Source organism: Macaca mulatta, chromosome 15 (assembly GCF_049350105.2).
Source record: "Macaca mulatta isolate MMU2019108-1 chromosome 15, T2T-MMU8v2.0, whole genome shotgun sequence".
In the NCBI taxonomy this organism is placed as follows: Eukaryota; Metazoa; Chordata; class Mammalia; order Primates; family Cercopithecidae; genus Macaca; species Macaca mulatta.
Window position 1 is genome coordinate 5,176,280 of NC_133420.1, and position 21,912 is coordinate 5,198,191.

The 21,912-nt window shown below is 57.9% G+C and overlaps 1 protein-coding gene and 1 pseudogene across 1 annotated transcript; one reads left to right on the forward strand and one right to left on the reverse strand.

The window, feature by feature from the left end:
- Positions 1–1,450: 1,450 nt before the first annotated feature.
- NELFB (negative elongation factor complex member B) lies at positions 1,451–20,163 on the reverse strand. Its single transcript, NM_001435987.1, is given in 13 exon segments — positions 1,451–2,216; positions 2,383–2,491; positions 2,767–2,908; positions 7,762–7,868; positions 8,001–8,143; positions 8,547–8,642; positions 9,455–9,557; positions 10,879–10,991; positions 11,724–11,909; positions 18,418–18,648; positions 19,054–19,153; positions 19,414–19,577; positions 19,879–20,163. Coding segments are annotated over 13 exon segments (1,887 nt in total). The 5' UTR covers positions 20,125–20,163; the 3' UTR covers positions 1,451–2,069.
- LOC106993557 (large ribosomal subunit protein mL52 pseudogene) lies at positions 16,996–17,380 on the forward strand (annotated as a pseudogene).
- Positions 20,164–21,912: the final 1,749 nt, after the last annotated feature.

The following is a 21,912-nucleotide window of genomic DNA, read 5'->3' on the forward strand; positions in this document are numbered from 1 at the left end:
CAAACCGTGGGCACCCTCCCCGCTTCTCCTCCCAAATTCCCCATAGGTGTTCACTTCACCGGACAATGCCTCCCACGCCCAGGCCCTCGGTCCTCCCCCACCAAGTCCTTCTCCCTAACTTCCCAGCAGTGTCCACACCCGGTCACTCAGGCAGCTCTGCTCTTTCTGCCCCTAGAGGCTTTTGCTACAGTAACCATGCGCCCCCGAGGCTCAGCTGTCCACTCACAGTCCCATCCCAGTCCTTGCAGCTCACACCCTCCACCTCGCCAGTCCCTCACCCACGGGCTCCTCACTCTGTCCTTCCCTCCCCACCCATGAGCCTGGCACCCCCTGCAGGCACCCTGGGCAGGACCCACCCGCTGCCCAGTGACCACACCAGGCACCCGGGTCCACTCACTGGCCATGCCTCCTAAGTCGTTTCCTCGTCCTCTCCCCTGCCACTCCCCCCATCCTGCCTCCTAGCCCACACCTGAGAAACCAGGATCAGCAGCAGGGGCTCCCAGCGTCTCCTCAGCGCCCCCGCATCTGCGCCCACCAGCCCCCCTGAGCACACCCCTGCTGTGCTGAGACCCGGCCACCTGCTCATTCAGTGACAGCCCAGCCCCTGGTCCGTCCTCCACCCCTCACCCCACCGGATCATTCCCATCAGCCCAGAAACCTCCATTTCTCCTACCTTAAAAAAAAAAAAAAAAACCGGCCAGGTGCGGTGGCTCACACCTGTAATCCCAGCACTTTGGGATTTGCTGGACGGAGCCCAGCACCTCGGCTCTGTCCCCGAAGATACCAGCTCGGAGACTCCCATACCCATGAGATCCCAGCACCATGGGCTTGTCTCGCCCAACAGGTCCCAGCTTGCTCAGCTGTGGCCTTGCGCTCCAGGGAGGAGAGCTCGCCGACAGGCGTCTCTGAGGACAGTGACAACTCACAGCCAGGCCATCACCCCTGCATGCTGCAAGCCGAGGACAGTGACACCTGGCAGCCGGGCCAGCGCCCCTGCATGCTATGAACTGTTGCCTGGCTTTGAGGTCTCATCTGCTGGGAATGGCCCCAGCTCTGTGACCGCGACCATGGCATGTCCTGGGCCTCCAGGGCTCCTGTCCCTGGTGCGCACGGGGAGGTGAGAGGTGCCCCCTAGAATTGCAGGACAAAAACAAAGCAGCTGACCTGTGTCTTAGGGTACTGAATCCCAAGGGTGAGGGATTCCTGCCAACCTCCCCCAGAAATTGTATCAACCTCCTCTAGAAATTATTATATCCTCCCCCAGAAATTGTATCGACCAACCCCAAAAATTATTATATCATCCCCAGCTGCTGGTCACAGACAGGGCTGAGCAGTCCAGGGAGGCTGTGGCCCGTAAAGCCCCAGGTACTGGCTCCACAGCACGAATGCCCGTGTCCATCTGAGCTGCATCCAACCCCAGGGCAGGCACAGACACATTCCAGCCTCCACATTTACCAAAACGCCTTTTATTTACATACAAGAAAATCTCACCATGTGTCCAGCTGGCCTCGTCACGGCCGCTGAAGGCGGCGCTGCTGGGCGAGGAGTGCTGGTTCCAAGGGTGAAACAAGGCCACAGGTGCACCTGGGCTTGTTCTGGCCACACCTGTGACTTGGGCTGCAGGGTGAGGTGGCTCCCTCCACACAGGCCCCAGGACACCCACCATGGCAGAGGCCAGGCTGCTGCCCCCACACGGCCTCCACGGGGTCACGGGTCCATCTCCACAACCCCAAGACAGTAGCAGTGTGCCTCACTTTTGCCAGGCTGAGCCAATGAAGAGGCCCCGCCCTCTCCCCTTAGAAAACAGGTGGTGTTTTCCTAACCCAGGAAAACGGAAAATGAGCACACTTTCTGTGGCTGTGAAAGTACAAGGAGAGGCTGTGCCCTCGGAGCCACTGCGTGGATGGCAGACAAGGTCTGGGAGCCTGCTCCAAGGAGCAGGAAGCAGGGGCCACAACCCCAGGACAGGCCCAGCCACAGCCCCGGGAGGAGGGACCGCCCTGTATACCCAGGTCTGGGAGCCTCTTCTGGCTGAGCAGGGCCGCGACTCAGCAGGGCCTGGAGGACCCTCAGAGCGGGGCAGGGGCAGGCACGCTGGGGAGGGGCAGCTCCAGGGCCGGCGTCTCCGCAGCCTGCGCTGGGCTGGGCTTCCGGTGGTCCAGCTGTTCCAGCTTCTCGCCGAGCTGGGAGTAAAGCTCCTTCACTGCCTCTCCACTCTGCGGGGAACCACACCATGGGGCAGGCGAGGCGCATGGGCAGGCGCAGGGGGTGCGGGGCGGGTGCCCACCGACCACAACAGGCACTGCAGGGGCAGCTTGGCAGGCACACACGGGGCTGGTAGGGACCAGGCACCTTCACACAGCAGCCCCCCCGGGCACCCACCTGGCCTGTGGGCTCCAGGGCCTTCTGCAAGGCCTCCAGCTTAGATGGGGCCACCCTGGGGTGCAGGTGAATGAGAAGCCGCAGCGCGTGCCGGTGCACGTTCTCCTTCCTAGAAAAGGCCGTGCAGGGCTGGGGTGGGAGGCAGGCCCTGCTGTCTGCCCAGGCCAAGCCCGGATGCAGGTGGCCAAGGCCCCTGGAGACAGGACACGGCCAGCCTCTGGGACCCTCCCCAGCTGTACCCAAGCACCCTGCAGGGCCACATGCGGGCCCCAATACACGCACCTGGGGACCCTCTGCCCCAGGTGGGGAACAGCAGCCACCTCTCAGGCTGCGATGGACAAGAGCTGAGGACAGAGTGGGCCAGATGGTGCCCAGGAGGCCTACCTCGGAGAGGCAGTGAGGAAGAAGCCATCGAAGAGGCTGCTGCAGAAGTCCTCAAGGGCAAATTCGTCGGCCAGCAGCGCGAGGCTGCCCGTGAGCAGGTGGAGGAAGATGTCGCCAAAGGCCAAGTCGCCAAAGGTCTCCACTGCAGACACAGCAGGCATCAGCCCAGCGCCACCCACCCTGCCCACCTCAGAGGGCACCTTTGTCCTCAGAGACCTCAGAACCTGCTTCTGGGGGTGCTCACATGGGGGTTTTTGGAAGTTCTGAGGTGGGAAGCACAGGGTCTCAGCAGGTGAAGAGACAGGTGGGGGTGGACAGGGCGGGTGGGTGGGGTGGGACCCTAGGCGGGGAAGCAGAGCTACAGCCTGGGGACAGGAGGAGGGGTCGGGGGAAGAGGAGACAGAAAAACAAGGTGCTCCTCCAGTCCCGAAAGGCCTTGCCCAGTAGCTGAGCCCAGGAGAAACAAGCCTAACAAAATAAAGGGCCTGGCGCCAACTCCACAGAGTTCTCCCAGACTACCAACTACACTGTGCCACAGGAAGGAGAACGAAGCACTTTCACATTCTTTTTTGAAGCCAGACACCAAAACACAACAAAGACAGCAAGCGTGCCCACAGATGCCTCACACACGACCGCAGCACTGATGCCACGGCGCGCAGCACCCCACACCGGGCCCCTGCAGGAGGGAGGGTGGCCGCCCGCGGACTGATGCCCGTGGAATGACGCCAGGAGGAGCTGTGGCCAGGCCACACGGAGGTGACATGTGCGGACGGGGCAAGGGTGGCCTTCCTAGTACCCCGGATGGCGCTTTCCGAGGACAGACCCAGCTGGCGCCACCTGTGCCCACGGAGTGACAGAAACCAGGAGACCCAGGAGACCAGGAGACCCAGGCCCCCAAGGTGCCTGCCTGCCAATCTCCCAGGGCCTTGGCCAGCCACGTGGCCGGGTGGCCACAGAATACATGGCAGGCACACAGTCCCGACCAGGGGATCCAGCAGCAAGGCCCCACTGGGCAAATGCCCTGATTCCTGCAACATGAGGGAACCCAAGACTGTGAGACAGGAGAGCGGACGGCAGGCGCATCCCAAAACTGACGGGGCCGTCTGCACAGCAGACAGGAGACACCTGGAGAAGTGCAGCCACTGCCAGGCAGTCAGCAGAGGAGCAGCAGTGAACCTGGCTCAGATGTGACAATGGCCTGCGGTCACTGTTTTTTATTTTTTTGAGAGTCTCGCTCTGTCACCCAGGCTGGAGTGCAGTGGCGCGATCTCAGCTCACTGCAGCCTCCACCTTCCAGGTTCAAGCGATTCTCCTGCCTCAGCCTCCCTCAGCTGGGATTACAGGCACGCACCACCACGCCCGGTTAATTTTTCTATTTTTAGTAGAGATGGGGTTTCGCCACGTTGGCCAGGCTGGTCTCGAACTCCTGACCTCAGATGATCAGCCCACCTCAGCCTCCCAAAGTACTGGGATTACAAGGTGAGCCACCGAGCCTGGTCAGTTTTTTACAGGCATTTAAAGGCAGTCTTGTTGTTTTTTTTTTTTTTTTTGAGACGGAGTCTCACTCTGTCGCCCAGGCTGGAGTGCAGTGGTGCAATCTCGGCTCACTGCAACCTCTGCCTCCTGGGTTCAAGCGATTCTCCTGCCTCAGCCTCCCGAGCAGCTGGGACTACAGGCGTGCATCACACACCCGGCTACTTTCTGTATTTTTTTTTTTTTTTTTTTGAGACGGAGTCTCGCTCTGCCGCCCAGGCTGGAGTGCAGTGGCCGGATCTCAGCTCACTGCAAGCTCCGCCTCCCGGGTTTACGCCATTCTCCTGCCTCAGCCTCCCCAGTAGCTGGGACTATAGGCGCCCGCCACCTCGCCCGGCTAGTTTTTTGTATTTTTTAGTAGAGACGGGGTTTCACCATGTTAGCCAGGATGGTCTCGATCTCCCGACCTCGTGATCCGTCCGTCTCGGCCTCCCAAAGTGCTGGGATTACAGGCTTGAGCCACCGCGCCCGGCCTAATTTCTGTATTTTTAATAGAGATGGAATTTCACCACGTTGGCCAGGCTGGTCTGGAACTCCTGACCTTGGTGATCCACCTGCCTCGGCCTCCCAAAGTGCTGGGATCACAGGCGTGAGCCACGGTGCCCAGCCCCCCTCTTTTTTTCTGAGATGGAGTCTGGCTGTGTCGCCCAGGCTGGAGGGCAGTGCCGTGATCTCGGCTCACAGCAACCTCTGCCTCTCAGGTTCAAGCGATTCTCCTGTAAAAGCATCCTTCTTTTGTAGAGATGCCGTCTGCAGCCTGCTTTCTGTGATGTGTCAGATTGACACCCAGACATTGCCCTGAGGGACAGGCGGCCACACGCAGACCCCACACGGACCCCAGGGAGGTTGGAGATGGTGCTGGGTCCTCACTGTACCGTGCTCTTGACTTTATATTATTTCACAAATTCCCACTACAAAAATGTTAAAAAATAAACAGGAGAGAATTCCAAAAATCAACATCTATTCTTACTAGAACCCACTAAAAACCTAAGAATAAGCTTGCTCTCCCCAAACGTTACTGAAAATGCACATCCCAGCCCGTGGGGCAGCCACGTACTCCGACGAGAAGCCGCACTCCTGGTTCCCAGCCTGTTTCTAGCCACAATCAAATGAGAAAGAAACAGAAGCACATGCAAGGCCTCCGGGTGAGTCTGTCACCGTGCAAGCTCCACAGGGACTGACACAAATCCAGAAGGTGCCGCCCACTGCACACTGGGCTGCGCCACGGCCTCGTGCCCCTGAGCTACACACCTGCACAGCACGTGGCTGTACCGAGTACCGGAGGCCACTGGGACACAACGGTAAGTGATTGTGTATCTAAACAGAGAAAGTGGAGTAAAAATACAGTATTGTCAGCTCATGTGACCGTGTGGTCGTATATGTGGTCCACGGTGGACAGAATGTTATGTGACACGTGACTGTACTGCAGTGGACAGGCCAAGGCAAATCAAAGTTATTTATAACTATGTTCCCGGAAGTCTCAAAAAATAAACAAACCGGTTCTGCCCAGTGGCCGGCGGCCGGCAGCGCAATGTCCCAGTGCCCTCAAGAGCCTCCCTGAGCCTCCAGAAGGAGCAGCAGCGTTGGTGCCCGCGTGAGCCCAGGAGGTCATGTCTGCCTGCGCCGTCCGATGCCACTGTCTGTGGTCATTCGTTCCAGCAGCAACAGGAAACCCACGCCCAGGCGACCCAAGCTCAGTGAGAGGCTGGCTGGGGACAGGTTAATACCCACAGGTAACTTCCTCCGCAAAGAAAGCTGGAAAATGCATGCACGCACTGTCCTCGGACACACCAGCCACCGAGAAACACACTAGGCACGTGCTGTGGTGTGGACGTGTTCCTAGGTTCACCGCCAGAAACCTGATCCCCAACGCAACACTGCTGAGGTCGTGAGGGCTCCATCCTCGCCAAAGCATTCACGCAGTTAGCACAGGAGTGGGCTCCTGATGAAGGGGGAAGTCTGGCCCCTTCTCTGTCTCCATCTGTGTCTCATCTCTAGCTCTGTCTCTCATCTCTCTGTCTCTCATCTCTGTCTCTCTGTCTCTCATCTCTCTGTCTCTCATCTCTGTCTCTCATCTCGGTCTGTATGTCTCTGTCTCTCATCTCGGTCTGTGTCTGTCTGTCTCCCGGGCCCGGGCCCTCTTGCCCTCTGCCTTCCACCGTGGGATGACACAGCAAAAAGCCCCAGTCAGATGCAGGCCCCTTGGACCTTGGACTTCCCATCCCAGCCCCCGCAGAACTGCTGCTCTTTTTTTTTTTTTGAGACGGAGTCTCGCTCTGTCATCCAGGCTGGAGTGCAATGGTGCGATCTTGGCTCACTGCAACCTCCACCTCCCAGATTCAAGAGATAATCCTGCCTCAGCCTCCCAAGTACCTGGGATTACGGGCACCCACCACTGTGCCTGACCAATTTTTGTATTTTTTTTAGTAGAGACGGGGTTTCACCATATTGGCCAGATTGGTCTCAAACTCCTGACCTCGTGATCCGCCCGCCTCAGCCTCCCAAAGCGCTGGGATTACAGGCCTGAGCCACCGCGCCCGGGCATCCCTTCCCTTTCTACATTGCTCAGTCTTGAGTCTCTGTTAGAGCAGCATAACGTGGACTAAGACAGCAAACCCCAGACAAGGCCTGAGTCAGCAGGGAAGAGCCCAGGGTCTCTGTCACGGTGGGTACCGCAAGGCTAAAGAGGCCCCATCTCCCACGGGACCTGCAGTTCTACTCTTGAAGGCGCCCATTTGGACCCTTCCTCTTCTTCCTGGCTTGCAACAACCCCTCCCCCGTGGAGGCTCCCAGGAGGAAGTGGGCCTGTCACCACCTGGGTGGGGGACTGGGGCAGGGGATCTCTCCCCCTCCCCTTTGCTCCATCCTCTGAGCAACTGAGGGGTCCCAGGCCCCTCGCCAGTAAGGATGAAATAAGAGCAGCTCTTGCGTCACCTTTTTGTGGGAAAGCACAAAGCTGAACTCCGTCTCCCTTTCCTAGTAAAATAAACTATAGACAAAAACGTAAAAGTGAAAACGAGGCTGTGAACGGTGGCTCAGGCCTGTAATCCCAGCACTTTGGGAGGCCGAGGCAGGCGGATCATGAAGTCAGGAGTTCGAGACCAGCCGAACCAACATGGAGAAACCCCATCTCTACTAAAAATACAAAAATTAGCCTGGCGTGGTGGCGGGTGCCTGTAATCCCAGCTACTCAGGAGGGTGAGGCACGAGAAATCACTTGAACCTGGGAGGCAGAGGCTGCAGTGAGCTGAGGTCGTGCCATTGCACTCCAGTCTGGGCGACAGAGTGAGACTTCGTCTCAAAAAAAAAAAAAAAAAAAATGTAAAAACAAAGCTAGCAAAGTTGGAAGTGGGCTGGGGAGATGACAGCTCCTGGGGGCCCTGGCGCCTGCACCCTGGGCGGGATTGCACGCGGCAGCTGCCGCAGGGAAGGCACTGCCAGCCACCACCCGTCAGGACTCACCCAGCCCCGGCAGCAGGCGGAGAAGTGCATTCTTGTTCCTCTGCTTGGTGATATGCAGGACGTAGTACAGCCCCACCTCGCAGGCCATGCGCTGCTCCTGCAAAAACCTGTGCCCCGGGCGCCATCAGCCCTGCCCGAGCCTCCACACCGACCCCCGCCCAGCCCTGCAGCAGCCCCCCGGCAACAGTGCCACCCCTGTGCCACGGCCACCCCTGCACCCACGGCCCTGCAGCCCGTACTTAGTGAAGCTTTCAGGAAGTGTGTTTGGATATGAGACTGGGGCTTTCTCCTCAGCCGGAAGTTTCTGATCCACATTGAAAGTGTAGTCATCCACCAGGAAGGACATGAGCATCGGGAGGAACCTGGTGATGAGCTCTACCTCCTACGAGGAGGGGAGGCCATGAGCGGGCCCCGCCCCACCCCACCCCACCCCAACGTTGACACACACCCTGCCCCGGCCCTCCCACTCCCCCAGCACCTCACCAACCCCACCCTCCTCTCCAGGTCCCCAGGTCCCTCTTCCCACCTCCCAAGTCCTCCACCCAGGTCCTCAAACCCCCTTCTGGGCCTGGATCCACATGGAGTAGCCACCACCTGTGGCCAGCCATGGTCCACGGAGACACCCCAGAACCCCCCTGGTGGGCATTTTCCCAAACAGAAGATGGACACCTCCAGGAAGGAAGCTTTGGGACCAAAGGGGCCTCCACAACCACTTTGCTAGCGCCTCTCGCTCCAGCCCACAGCTCCTCGGGAGAAATTGGCAGTCCCCACAGGAGGCTTGTTACCATCTTGGGCTCCTTGAAGACTTGGCTGTCAATCATGTCCCAGGCTCCCTGGCCCAGTGCCAGCAGCCGGAGCAGCAGCAGCAGGTCGGGGCTGTCCTGTAGGGAGGACGGGCTCAGCGCCAGTCCCAGGCAGCCGTGTCCTGGCCATGGAGCTCCTCTGACCCTACTCGTTACCCAGCAGGGTCTCTGGTGCCCATGGCCAGGACCACACGACTGCAATCACCAGCCCCACACACGGGGTGAAACCCAGTCTCACAGCAGGGAAGCACGCGCCTCTACCCGACCGCTGCCGTCCACACCGACCACCAGAGCCGGCGGGGCGGCCACAGGGCCCCGACCGCTGCCGTCCACACCGACCACCAGAGCCGGCGGGGCGGCCACAGGGCCCCGACCGCTGCCGTCCACACCGACCACCAGAGCCGGCGGGGCGGCCACAGGGCCCCGACCGCTGCCGTCCACACCGACCACCAGAGCCGGCGGGGCGGCCACAGGGCCCCGACCGCTGCCGTCCACACCAATCACCAGAGCCGGCGGGGCGGCCACAGGGCCCCGACCGCTGCCGTCCACACCGATCACCAGAGCCGGCGGGGCGGCCACAGGGCCCCGACCGCTGCGGTCCACACCGATCACCAGAGCCGGCGGGGCGGCCACAGGGCCCCGACAGCTGCCGTCCACACCGATCACCAGAGCCGGCGGGGCGGCCACAGGGCCCCGACAGCTGCCGTCCACACCGATCACCAGAGCCGGCGGGGCGGCCACAGGGCCCCGACCGCTGCCGTCCACACCGATCACCAGAGCCGGCAGGGCGGCCACAGGGCCCCGACAGTTGCCTCCACACCCCGACCACCCGGAGCAGCCAGCGGGGTGGTCACGTGGCCCCGACAGCTGCTGACCAAGCCCACACTCACCCTGGGCAGTGTCTCCTGGCCGACCAGCTCCTGCAGGTGCCTGACTGTGCTCAGTGCCAGCGTGTTGATGGCGAAGGGGTCACACAGGATCATGGACAGGTCCCTGGAAGGAGGCCGCCTTGGCGTTAATGAAACGCCTGTTGCCCCTCCCTTCAGTGGCACAGTCCTCAGGAGGGGTGGCCTAGGCTGGGTTCGGGACTGGCAACGGGCACCCATCACATGCTGGGTTTCTTAAAAAAAGCTTAAGGTTGGCCGGGCGCAGTGCCTCACGCCTGTAATCCCAGCACTTTGGGAGGCCGAGGCGGGTGGATCACAAGGTCAGGAAATCAAAAACCATCCTGGCTAACACGGTGAAACCCCATCTCTACTAAAAATACAAAAAATTAGCTGGGTGTGGTGGCAGGCGCCTGTAGTCCCGGCTACTCGGGAAGATGAGGCATGAGAATGGCGTGAACCCGGGAGGCGGAGCTTGCAGTGAGCCAAGATCGCGCTACTGCTCTCCAGGCTGGGTGACAGAGCGAGACTCCATCTCAAAAAAAAAAAAAAAAAGCTTAAGGTTTGCAATTTGTCCTTAACATGTTAGATCTTCCAAATTAGAGTCAAAAAAACAAAATAAAGCCTGAGTGTGGTGGCTCATGCCTGTAATCCCAGCACTCTGGGAGGCTGAGGCAGCAGGATCAATGCCCAGGAGATGAGGAAGACTATACCACTGCACTGAAGCCTGGGTGACACAGACCCTGTCTCAAAAAGAAGAAAAAAAGTGGCAAAAGTGGGGCCAGGCAGCACCGTATCTATACACCAGCCAGAGAATGCTGGAAAGCAAATGCCAACAGATACCCCTAAGCTCAGAGGCTGGCTCCACGCCACTGCAGGCACCAGAGCCCCCAGCCCCTGGGCCTGGCTACAGAATGCAGAGTTGAGGAGGGAGACTTTGCTACCCAGATACATCCCAACAACCATGTCCCTCAGCTGTGCGCCAGCAGTGCCCAACATAGCTCTGCTGAAACATCCAGGAGGCTGGGTGCGGGGGCTCATGCCTGTAATCCCAGCACTTTGGAAGGCTGAGGCGGGTGGATCACCTGAGGTCAGGGGTTCAAGACCAGCCTGGCCAACATGGTGAAACCCTGTCTCTACTAAAAAATACAAAAATTAGCTGGGCGCAGTGGCGCGTGCCTGTAATCCCAGCTACTTGGGAGGCTGAGGCAGGAGAATGGCTTGAGCCTGGGAGGCGGAGGTTGCAGTGAGCAGAGATCGCACCATTGCACTTCATCCTGGGCTACAGAATGAGACTCTATCTCGAAAAAAACAAAAGACAAAGCAACATCAGGGAATAAACACCTGCTACCCACGACAAAACACAGCGAGCGCAGACCAGATGCGCACAGGGCCCTGGGGGGCAGAGGCTTCATGGAGCCGACCCTCACCCCAGCACCTGCTCCTGGCCCTTCTTGACTCCATCGAGAAACCCCTGCAGCTCCCGCGCCCTCTTGCTGTCCACGAACCGCTCTCGGATGCAGGCGTCCAGGCACCAGGTGAACTGCAAGGAGGAAGCACGGTCGGGACCAGACCAAGCCTCCCAGGACGACCAGAGATCCGGCCCCAAACGCAGCCGCAGGCCCCGGCCTCTCGCTCAGTCACAGCTGCTGTGAGGGAAGGCACCGGGCACCAGTCTCCCGACGGTGCCGAAGCAGCAAGGTCAGGACAGCAGTGGAGACAGTGATGATGTTTCTTTCTAAAAGGGGACTCCCTCATGGCACCCTGAGTGTGGGGGTGGCCACTGCAGCACTCCAAGCAATGGAAGCCTCGGAGGGTGACTCCAGTCCCAGAAAGATGGTCCCGAGGCTGGAGGGTCCGTATGAAGGGAAACCCCATCCTGGAGCACTCGGTACCTGGCCAACAAGTAGTCCCCAGGGTTCTGGGGAAGGGGAGGGCCACAGGCCAGGTTTGGAAAGATGGGAGGAAGCTGGGGCAATGGTCAAGGTCCAGCCTGTAGGTCCTACAGCCCTCGGGAACAGACAAAGGGCTGGACGGGGCAAGAGAGTCCCAGGGAATGGCCAGGTCTCTGGCTCAGATGCAGGGGACTAGCCTCCTTCCCCCATCAGGGTCTGGAGAGGAGCCACAAGATGCCAACACACAGCAGGACAGAAAGATCAGAGCCCAGGAAACAGCCTCAGGAGAGGAGGGCGCCCAGGTGGTCAGCGGCCCAGCCAAACCCACAGGGAGGAGAGGAGCCAGGAGGGCCAGGAGGAAGGAGGGAGGGCTGTGCTACCTTGTGGCACGGGTCCACGGTGCAGATCTCACCCACGTCCAGGTCATGCAGGGACATGAGCAGCTCAGCCCGCAGCGTGCAGTAGTGCACATTCCGCGTGCGCAGGAAGAGCGTACGCAGAAACTGCAGCACCATGTCGTACAGCTTCACGTTCTTCCCCACCATCTGCGTCAGCCGCTGCACCACCTGCAGTGAGCAGCACCGTCAGGTCCCGGGACCCTCCCAGGCTCCGCCACAATGAAGACACATGGACATCACGTGCAGGGCAGTGCAGCCCCTCTGTCTGGACATCTGGATATCTGTCCTTCCTACTTTTTGGCAGAAAATGTTTCCTCCTCTCTTATTAAATATTGGCACCCAGTCTGATGGTAGCAGGTTCTGTTATTTTTCTCTTTTTTATAACTTTTTTTGAGACAAGGCCTTGCTCTGTTGTCCAGGCTGGAGTGCACCGTTGAGACTGTGGCTCACTGCAGCCTTGACCTCCTGGGCTAGAGTGATTCTCCTGCCTCAGCCTCCCGAGTAGCTGGGACTACAATTGCATGCCACCCTGCCCAACATTTTTTTTTCTTTTGAGATAGTCTTGTGCTGTCACCCAGGCTGGAGTGCAATGGTAGGATCTCGGCTCGCTGCAACCTCCGCCTCCCAGATTCAAGCTATTCTCCTGTCTCAGCCTGTAGTTGGGATTACAGGCACAGGCCGCCACGCCCAGCTAATTTTCTGCATTTTAGTAGAGACAAGGTTTCCCCATGTTGCCCAGGCTGGTCTTCTGAACTCAGGTGATCCACCCACCTTGGCCTCCCAAAGTGCTAAGATTACAGGCGTGAGCCACCACACCTGACCCAGTTTTTAACTTTTTTTTTCTTCTTTTGAGACTGAGTCTCACTCTGTCGCCTAGGCTGGAGTACAGTGGTGCAATCTTGGCTCACTGCAACCTCCGCCTCCCGGGTTCAAGTGATTCTCCTGCCTCAGCCTCCTGAGTAGCTGGGATTACAGGGGCACACCACCACACCTGGCTAATTTTTGTGTTTTTAGTAGAGATGGGTTTTTACCATGTTGGTCAGGCTTGTCTTGAACTCCTGACCTCGTGATCTGCCCGCCTTGGCCTCCCAAAGTGCTGGGATTACAGGTGTGAGCCACTATGCCCGGTCTAATTTAACTTTTTAAAAGAGAATTGGGCTGGGCACGGTGGCTCATGGCTGTAACTGCAGCAAATTGGTAGGCCAAGGCGGGTGGATTACCTGAGACCAGGAGTTCGAGACCAGCCTGGCCAACATGGTGAAATCTCGTCTCTACTAAAAATACAAATATTAGTCAAGCGTGGTGGTGGGCGCCTATAATCCCAGCTACTCAGGAGGTTGAGGCAGGAGAATCACTTGAACCTGGGAGAATGAGGTTGCAGTCAGCGGAGATCACACCACTGTACTCCAGCCTGGGCAACAAGCAACTCCGTCTCAAAAAATTAAAATAAAATAAAGTAAAATATAAAATTAAATTAAATTAAAATAACATAAATAAAATAAAAATAAAATAAAATAATAAACTCAGCCAGGCACAGTGGCTCAAGCCTGTAATCCCAGCACTTTGGGAGGCCAAGACGGGCGGATCACGAGGTCAGGAGATCGAGACCATCCTGGCTAACAAGGTGAAACCCCATCTCTACCAAAAATACAAAAAACTAGCCGGGCGAGGTGGCGGCCGCCTGTAGTCCCAGCTACTTGGGAGGCTGAGGCAAGAGAACGGTGTAAACCCGGGAGGCAGAGCTTGCAGTGAGCTGAGATCCAGCCACTGCACTCCAGCCTGGGCGACAGAGTGAGACTCCGCCTCAAAAAAAATAAATAAATAAAATAAAATAAAAATAAATTCAAAAAATTAGAAAATTTTAAAAATAAAATAAAATAAATTTAAAAAAATAAAAATAGGCCAGGCGCAGTGGCTCATGCCTGTAATCCCAGCACTCTGGGAGGCTGAGGCAGGCGGATCACAAGGTCAAGAGATCAAGACCATCCTGGCTAACACGGTGAAACCCCATCTCTACTTAAAAAAAAATTACAGGCCGGGCGCGGTGGCTCAAGCCTGTAATCCCAGCACTTTGGGAGGCCGAGACGGGCGGATCACGAGGTCAGGAGATCGAGACCATCCTGGCTAACACGGTGAAACCCCGTCTCTACTAAAAAATACAAAAAACTAGCCGGGCGTGGTGGCGGCGCCTGTAGTCCCAGCTACTCGGGAGGCTGAGGCAGGAGAATGGCGGGAACCCGGGAGGCGGAGCTTGCAGTGAGCTGAGATCCGGCCACCGCACTCCAGCCTGGGCGGCAGAGCAAGACTCCGTCTCAAAAAAAAAAAAAAAAAAAAAAAAAATTACAAAAAATTAGCCGGGCATTGGCGGGCGCCTGTAGTCCCAGCTACTTGGGAGGCTGAGGCAGAATGGCGTGAACCCGGGAGGCGGAGCTTGCGGTGAGCTGAGATTCGGCCACTGTACTCCAGCCTGGGTGACTGAGCGAGACTAGGTCTCAAAAATAAATAAATAAATAAATAAAAATAAAATAAATTTAAAGAATAAAAATAAAATAAGCAAATAAAATAAAACAAAATAAAATAAAAATAAAAGAATCAACCTAGGACTAAGCAGACCAAGCAAGTCCCTCACAGACAGAAATCGGTATGGGCAGCACCAGGTCACCAGAAGAGATGGGGCAGGAGAAAGGCCTGGGAAGTGCAGGGCACCCCACCGTTCGCAGAGGGGTCCAAGGGCTCTGTCTGACAGCAACGGAACAAGAAAAAGGCCCGTGGAGGACCTGACTGGGAATAAACAAACAGGGAAGGGAGGACAAAGGTGGCACTAGCCACCCCCAACAAGCCCATGCACGTGGTCAGGACCCACGGCCTGAAGGGAGCCCAGAGCCACACGAACTCTTCAGCACTTGAAGTGCAGTAGTTCAGAAGGGCGCTAAGTGTGAAAGACTCACCAGGTTTCAAATCTCAGTGATGCTCCCACAAAAAGCATTACAGTTCAATATTTTTTTTTGCTTGTGAGACAGTGTCTCTCACTCTGCCGCCCAGGTTGGAGTGCAGTGGCTCAATCACACCTCACTGCAGCTTCAATCTCCTGGGCCCAAGCGATCCTTCTGCTTCAGCCTCCTCAGTAGTTGGGACAACAGGCATGCGCCACCATGCTGAGTTAAATGTTTTTTCTTGTAGAGACAAGGTCTCCCTTTGGTCTTCAACTACTAAACTCAAGCGATCCTCCCACCTCAGCCTCCCAAAGTACTAAGAGTACAGGCGTGAGCCACGGTACCCAGCCCAATCCTTCACATGAATTACATGCTGAAAGATAATACTTTGCTAAGTTTTTTTTTTTTTTTTTTGAGACGGAGTCTCACGCTGTTGCCCAGGCTGGAGTGCAGTGGCGCGATCTCGGCTCACTGCAAGCTCCGCCTCCCGGGTTCCCGCCATTCTCCTGCCTCAGCCTCCTGAGTAGCTGGGACTACAGGCGCCCGCCACCGCGCCCGGCTAATTTTTTGTATTTTTAGTAGAGACGGGGTTTCACTGTGGTCTCGATCTCCTGACCTTGTGATCCGCCCGCCTCGGCCTCCCAAAGTGCTGGGATTACAGGCTTGAGCCACCGCGCCCGGCCTATGAAAGATAATACTTTGGATACACGGGACCAAACAAAACATTAATGAAATTGATCTCACTTTTTTTTTCTTAATGTGGATATTGAAAAATCTTAACTTATAGTTCACTTTATCTTTCTATCGAACGGTGCTAAAGTTGGTTACAGCCAGGCTCACACCTATAATCCCAGCACTTTGGGAGGCCAAGGTGGGCGGATCACCTGAGGTCAGGAGTTCCTCTTGGTTCAGCCTGGTCAACAAGATGAAACACTGTCTGTACTAAATAAATACAAAAATTAGCCAGGCATGGTGGGGCTGGTCTGTAGTCCCAGCTACTCGAGAGGCTGAGGCAGGAGAATTGCTTGAACTCAGGAGGCAGAGGTTGCAGTGAGCCGAGTTCGAGGCACTGCACTCCAGCCTGGGTGACAGAGCAAGACTCCATCTCAAAAAAAAAAAAAACAGAAAAAAAAAAAAGGGCCAGGCAGAGTGGCTCATGCCTACAATCCCAGCACTTTGCGAGGCCAAGGCAGGCAGATCACGTGAGCTCAGGAGTTCAAGGCGAGCCTGGCAAACACGATGATACTAAAAACACCAAAACTGGCTGGGCATGGTGGCACACGCCTATAATCCCAGCTACTGGGGAGGCTGAGGCAGAATAGCTTGAACCCAGGAGGCAGAGGCTGCAGTGAGCCCAGACCACACCACTGCACTTTTGCCTGGGTGACAAGAGCGAAAGTCCTGTCTCAAAAAAAAAGGGAAAAGGCCGGGCGCGGTGGCTCACGCCTGTAATCCCAGCACTTTGGGAGGCCGAGGTGGGCGGATCACGAGGTCAGGAGATCGAGACCATCCTGGCTAACACGGTGAAACCCTGGCTCTACTAAAAATACAAAAAACTAGCCGGGCGAGGTGGCTGGCGCCTGTAGTCCCAGCTACTCGGGAGGCTGAGGCAGGAGAATGGCATAAACCCGGGAGGCGGAGCTTGCAGTGAGCTGAGATCCGGCCACTGCACTCCAGCCTAGGCGTCAGAGCAAGACTCCGTCTCAAAAAAAAAAAAAAAAAAAAAAAAAAGTAAAAAAAAAAAAAAGAATGGAGTGAACCCAGGAGACGGAGCTTGCAGGGAGCCGAGATCGCGCCACTGCACTCCAGCCTGGGCGATAGAGAGAGACTTCGTCTCAAAAGAACAAAGAAAATTGTCAGCAAGTTTCAGTTTAGAACAATGCCAATATTATTAACAGACAGAACCCTGGGTTTGCTATCCTTTGAAGAATGAAAAACAACTCAACTGCAACCACATTAACAAATCATTTAAATACCTGAAAACTGAAGGACCAGGCCGGGCGCGGTGGCTCACGCCTGTGATCCCAGCACTTTGGGAGGCCAAGGCGGGTGGATCATAAGTTCAGGAGAGCGAGACCATCCTGGCTAACACAGAGAAACCCCAGCTCTACTAAAAATACAAAAAATTAGCCAGGCGTGGTGGTGGGCACCTGTAGTCCCAGCTACTTGGAAGGCTGAGGCAAGAGAATGGAGTGAACCCCAGGCGGAGCTTGCAATGAGCCAAGATCGCCCCACTGCACTCTAGCCTGGGCAACAGAGCAAGACTATGTCTCAAAAAAAAAAGAAAAAAGAAAAAAAGAGAGCTACCCCGGCTACTCTGGCTCAGCATGGCTGCTTTGGCAACTGTTCTCTTTCTTCATAGGTGTCTGGAGGCTGCACTGTGGTGCAGCCGCTTGGGCGGGCGGCCAGCCAGTGGCTACTACAGCAGGGACTGGCGGCCAACCCCTCCGGCTACGGGCCCCTTACAGAGTTCCCAGACTGGTCATAGGTGGACGGCCGCCCTGCTCCCCCAGTGAAAGGCCAGCGTGGAAGAAAAGCTGAAAGGGAGAAGTTTGCAAGACGAGTTGTACTGCTGTCACAGGAAATGGACGCTGGATTACAAGCATGGCAGCTCAGGCAGCAGAAGTTGCCGGAAGAACAAGGAAGCAGGAAAATGCTCTTAAACCCAAAGGGGCTTCACTGAAGAGCCCACTTCCAAGTCAATAAAAAGCAACTCTTGCCTCCCTTCCTCAGCCCCTCTCTGGATTTCTTATCACCTAGATGCTTCATCCCAGCCAGAAGAGAGCCTTCACATTCCCCATCCGTGTTCGGAGCAAAAGAGCCGGGACACCAAGAACAAGCTGTTAGATCACTGCCTGGGAGGTCTGGCTTAGTGCCCTCATCTCTGGCTCCATTCCAGTTCAGCTAAGTCTTGCTTTAAAATGTTTACCTCCTTTGCAGGCCATAGGACTGGCCCAACTATGAGAAATAGCTGTTCTGTGAACATGAAAACGGGACAGCAGTTTTCCTGGTTCTAGCCAGCACTCAAGCCTTTACCAGCCCACACACAGCTTAGGCCATGTACAGCTGTCATCTAATACATGTTTTCGTGAAACAGAAAAAAAAAAGTTGAAGGACCAAACAGAACTTGCTTTTTAGAGGTGGGCCGGGGGCGGGGAGGTGCCGTATACAGTGGCTCACGCCTGTAATCCCAGCACTTTGGGAGGCCGAGGCGGGCGGATCATGAGGTCAGGAGATCGAGACCATCCTGGCTAACACGGTGAAACCCGGTCTTCAATAAAAATACAAAAAATTAGCCAGGCGTGGTGGCTGGCGCCTGTAGTCCCAGCTATTCAGGAGGCTGAGGCAGGAGAATAGCGTGAACCCGGGAGGTGGAGCTTGCAGTGAGCCAAGATCAGGCCATCGCACTCCAGCCTGGGCGACAGAGCGAGACTCCGACTCAAAAAAAAAAAAAAAAAAAAAAGAAGTAGCGGAGGCAGGTGCTGTAACTTCTCATTAGGGGCCTTTCTGTGGATTTTAATGTTGTCCATATATCACTTTAAAGAAAAGTAAACTACAAACATAAAAACCACCAACATTCTTTCCAGCACGGGTACAGGCCAGCTCTCCCCCGCCGCCCAGCCAAGAAGCAGAACCATCCAACCATTCACAGGGCAGCAGGGTGTTGATCCCCAGGCAGCTGATGGGGCCAGCCATGGCACCCCCAAAAGGTGCCCCGCCCTGCACACGGCCTGTCCCCTCACCTCGCCCTGGCGCCTGGTCTTGGGGGAAGGGCTGAAGAAGTTGTGCAGGACAGAGAGCTCTGTGCTGAACAGCGCGCTCTCCTTCTCCAGGATGTACTGCTTCAGCAGCGGGGAAACCTCGTCCCCAAAGAGAGCCTGGTTGTCTTGCCAGATCTGCCGCTTCACCTCCACGGCGCAGGCTCGATACAGCTCCTTGTCAGCCATGACTAGCTTCAGCTTTTTCTCAGGAACCTACATGACACCACAGGCAGCCTGTGAGTGGCCCCTGTGTCCCTGGATCTCCCTTAAGACAAGCCAAGAGACCTCAGCCCCCCCCCCCAAGACCACCTCCCGCTAAGCCCCACCCCACAGGACACCTATGACAGGTTCCCTGGCCCCAGCAGGTTCATGCAGACAAGCCAAATACCAACAGCTCTATCCCAGGGCGGGCCCCACACCCCAACTCCAGTGCTAAGGTTCAGTCTCCACGCTGCTCATGCAGGAGAAGCCAGACAAGCTCACCATAGACAGCACTACGGCAGGTGGCGTGGGAAGCTCCCGGAGCTAGGTGGCCACCAGAACTTCCACCAACTTAAGGGCACGAGAGGTGGGCGGACGGTCCACGCCACCACGTCCGGGTTAGGGTTAGAACCCTACCTTGGGCAGGTGCTTCATGACGCACATCACCACGGGCTGCAGGGACGGCATCTTGACCAGAGAAAAGCTCTTCTCCAGAAGATCTTCCAGCTTCTTGTACCTGCAACAACTCACAAGATTGATGGTGCAGCGATGCGCCAGATCAGAGCAGCTACCTGCTTGTCCCCACACAGGTAACAGCTACCAGGACAAGCCTCCACGCGCAGGACACATGGGGCAAGGCTCCACACTCAGACACAGAGCCAGGCCACCTCTGGGAGCAAGGATGTGGAGCCAAAAGGATGATAAATGCCCCTGAGTCGATCCAAGGCTGAGAAAACAGCCGCACATCTCACCTGCCCATCCCTCCCGCTGACCCACCTTTCCTCAGCCTTCCCTTCCGAAGCGATGGCTGACACTCGCTCCAGCAGCTTGTCCCGCAGCTCATCGAACACCGACTGGTGGAACTCCAGCCGCGGCGTCCCGTGCAGGTCCAAGAAAGGGAGGGCCGACTGAAGAGAGGGCAGCAGCACGCCATTCTCTGTCTGAGGAAGTCAAGAGAAATCTCAGCCGCAGCCCAGTGCGCCCGGGCACCCCAAGGTTCTAAGAGCTCGAACCCAGGGAGGTACGAACCCAGGTGTTCCCAGCCGTGCTGGCGGTAACCGCAGCCACCGAAAGCCACCCAGCCGTCCAGCAAAGGGATGCTGGCTCCGGACTCCACCCCCAAAACAAGACTCAGACACCAAGAGAAAGCCGGAAAACTTCCGGCGCCTCCGCCAGGCCCGACTCCGGCGCAGGCAGCCCTGCCCTCGCACCGGGCTCCCCCCGCCCCGGGGGCTGCCCCACCTGGAACTGCTCGATGGCCTTGAGTGGCTCCGTGCAGTTGGTCAGGGTCTCCTTCAGGTCCTCGCCGTTGGCCACGCCCAGGTCCTGCAGCCCCGCGAACATGGCCGAGGCCCCGGCCGCCGCCCGGCTAGGCGCCCCATCCCCAGCCCGCTCCCCCGGCGCCGCCGCAGACACCCCAGAAGCCCGCTCCGCCGGGCCTCGGGGGCCGCCCGAGCCCCGCTCCCCGGCGCCCTCCAGCTCGGCCAGGTCCCGCCCGCCGCGCGGCTCCGCGCGCGTCCTGCAGCCGCCCACTTCCGCCCCGCACCGCCCGGGTCCGCCCGCCAACCGGCCCCCTGGAAACGCCGCCGGAGCCGCGCGCAGGTTCCTGGGAGCAGCGCCCTCTCCCGGCGCGAGAGACCCCGCCCAGGCAGCCCACTGCGCATGCGCCCGCCCGGTCCCGCCCGCTCCCGGGGTTTCTGGCAGAAGAGGGCGGGTGGGAGCGTGGGGGCGGAAGCGGGGTCGGTCTGATCTGCCAACTGACGTCATGTCAGCCGAGTGAATTTCGTGTACACAAGCTTGGAAAACGCTCTTGTTGATCTCGCGGCAGCCACGCGCCGCGGGGACGTTTTGCCGGGGGTTGAGCTCCCCGCCCCTCCGCTCTGCAGGTGCAGGACACGGGCGCAGACTCCCTCCCTCCTGAGCGTGGCTTCCTCCGCGTGAAACGGGCACGAAGCCCACCGCAGCGCTGTCGCCAAGACTGAGGTCTGAGCGCCTTCAGGGGGCCGGGGCCTGGCGGAGACCGGGCCCGCAGCGGGAGCGCGAGCGACGGCCGCCCTCCCCGGCACCGGGAGGCTGTGGCGCCCACCGAGCTCCGCGGAGCCGTGAGGGAGAGTCCAGTTTCCACAGTGTCCCTTCTCATCCCAGGCGGGTGGGCTTCCCGGGCCTCCCCGCCCCTCCAGCCCGCCGCCCTCCCGCAGGCAGTGCCCCGCCAAGCACCCTACACACACCCTCTCTCTTTTCGGTCTTCCCTGCCGAGTTTTTCTTTAGAAATTTCTTTCCCGCTGCCCAACAAACTCTTGCTCTTCCTTAAAGGCTCCTTCCTCCACCTCCTCCAGGAAGCCCTCCCTCCTCAGCCCAGCTGGAGGAGATCGTTGCATCCTTCCTGCCGCTTCCACTCCTAGCTTTGTGTCTCACCAGGGGTGCCTGGTGGTGCAGCCATGAGCAGAGCTCCTGTTCCCACAAGCGGGGCCAACCTCCCAAGGCCAGGGCTACCACGGCTTTCTTGCTGCTGGCCAAGTTGGTCACCCCAAGGGCGAAGGTACCAGTGCCTTGATCCAACCCCCAGCTGGTTCAGTGGCAGAGGAGGGCAAGGGACACAGCACACACACAGCCCTAGGGCCTTGGATTCCTCTCTGCCAAAGGGGATGGTGCTGAGGCCACAGGAGCAGCTGCCCAGAGCCTTTTTGAAGGGGTTGAGCTCTGGGCCTGGTCTGGGTCCTGGGTCTGGGAAGGACTTGGGGAGGTACAGGTGATGGCACTGCAGTTAAGCCTCCTGCAAGGTGGCAGCCTTGGGGCCCAACCCTGGGTAGGAGGGCAGGCCAGTGGTGACAAGGGAGGCCCCAGCCAGGTGAAGCTGCAGGCAGGGGCAGTACAGGGACCCGGCAGGTGAAGGCCCTGGGAGTCTGCTGGCAGTGCCACAGGAGTCTGCAGGGCCCTGGGCCAGAGTTTTCAGGGCACAGGTGACTAAGCCCAGCTGCGTCTTCAGCTCAAGGCCCAGGGGAAGTGGGGTTGGGCCCTGGTGAGCGGGGTCCCTGGGCCCTTCCTGAGACCTGGCCAGGCCGACCCCACCTGGAGGTGGCGGCTCAGGGCATTTGGCACCTCCTTCCTAGTTCCCTGGCTTGGCAAGCGGCTGACCCTCAGGTGGACAGCAACTGGACCAGGCCCCTAAGTGGCACGGCTGGGTGGGGGTGTCCCACAGAGCCCACCTCCCATCTCGCTCCAGGCTGGAGCTCAGGGTGAGTCGCAGGCTGCCGCCCTAGAGACGGGAGCACCCTT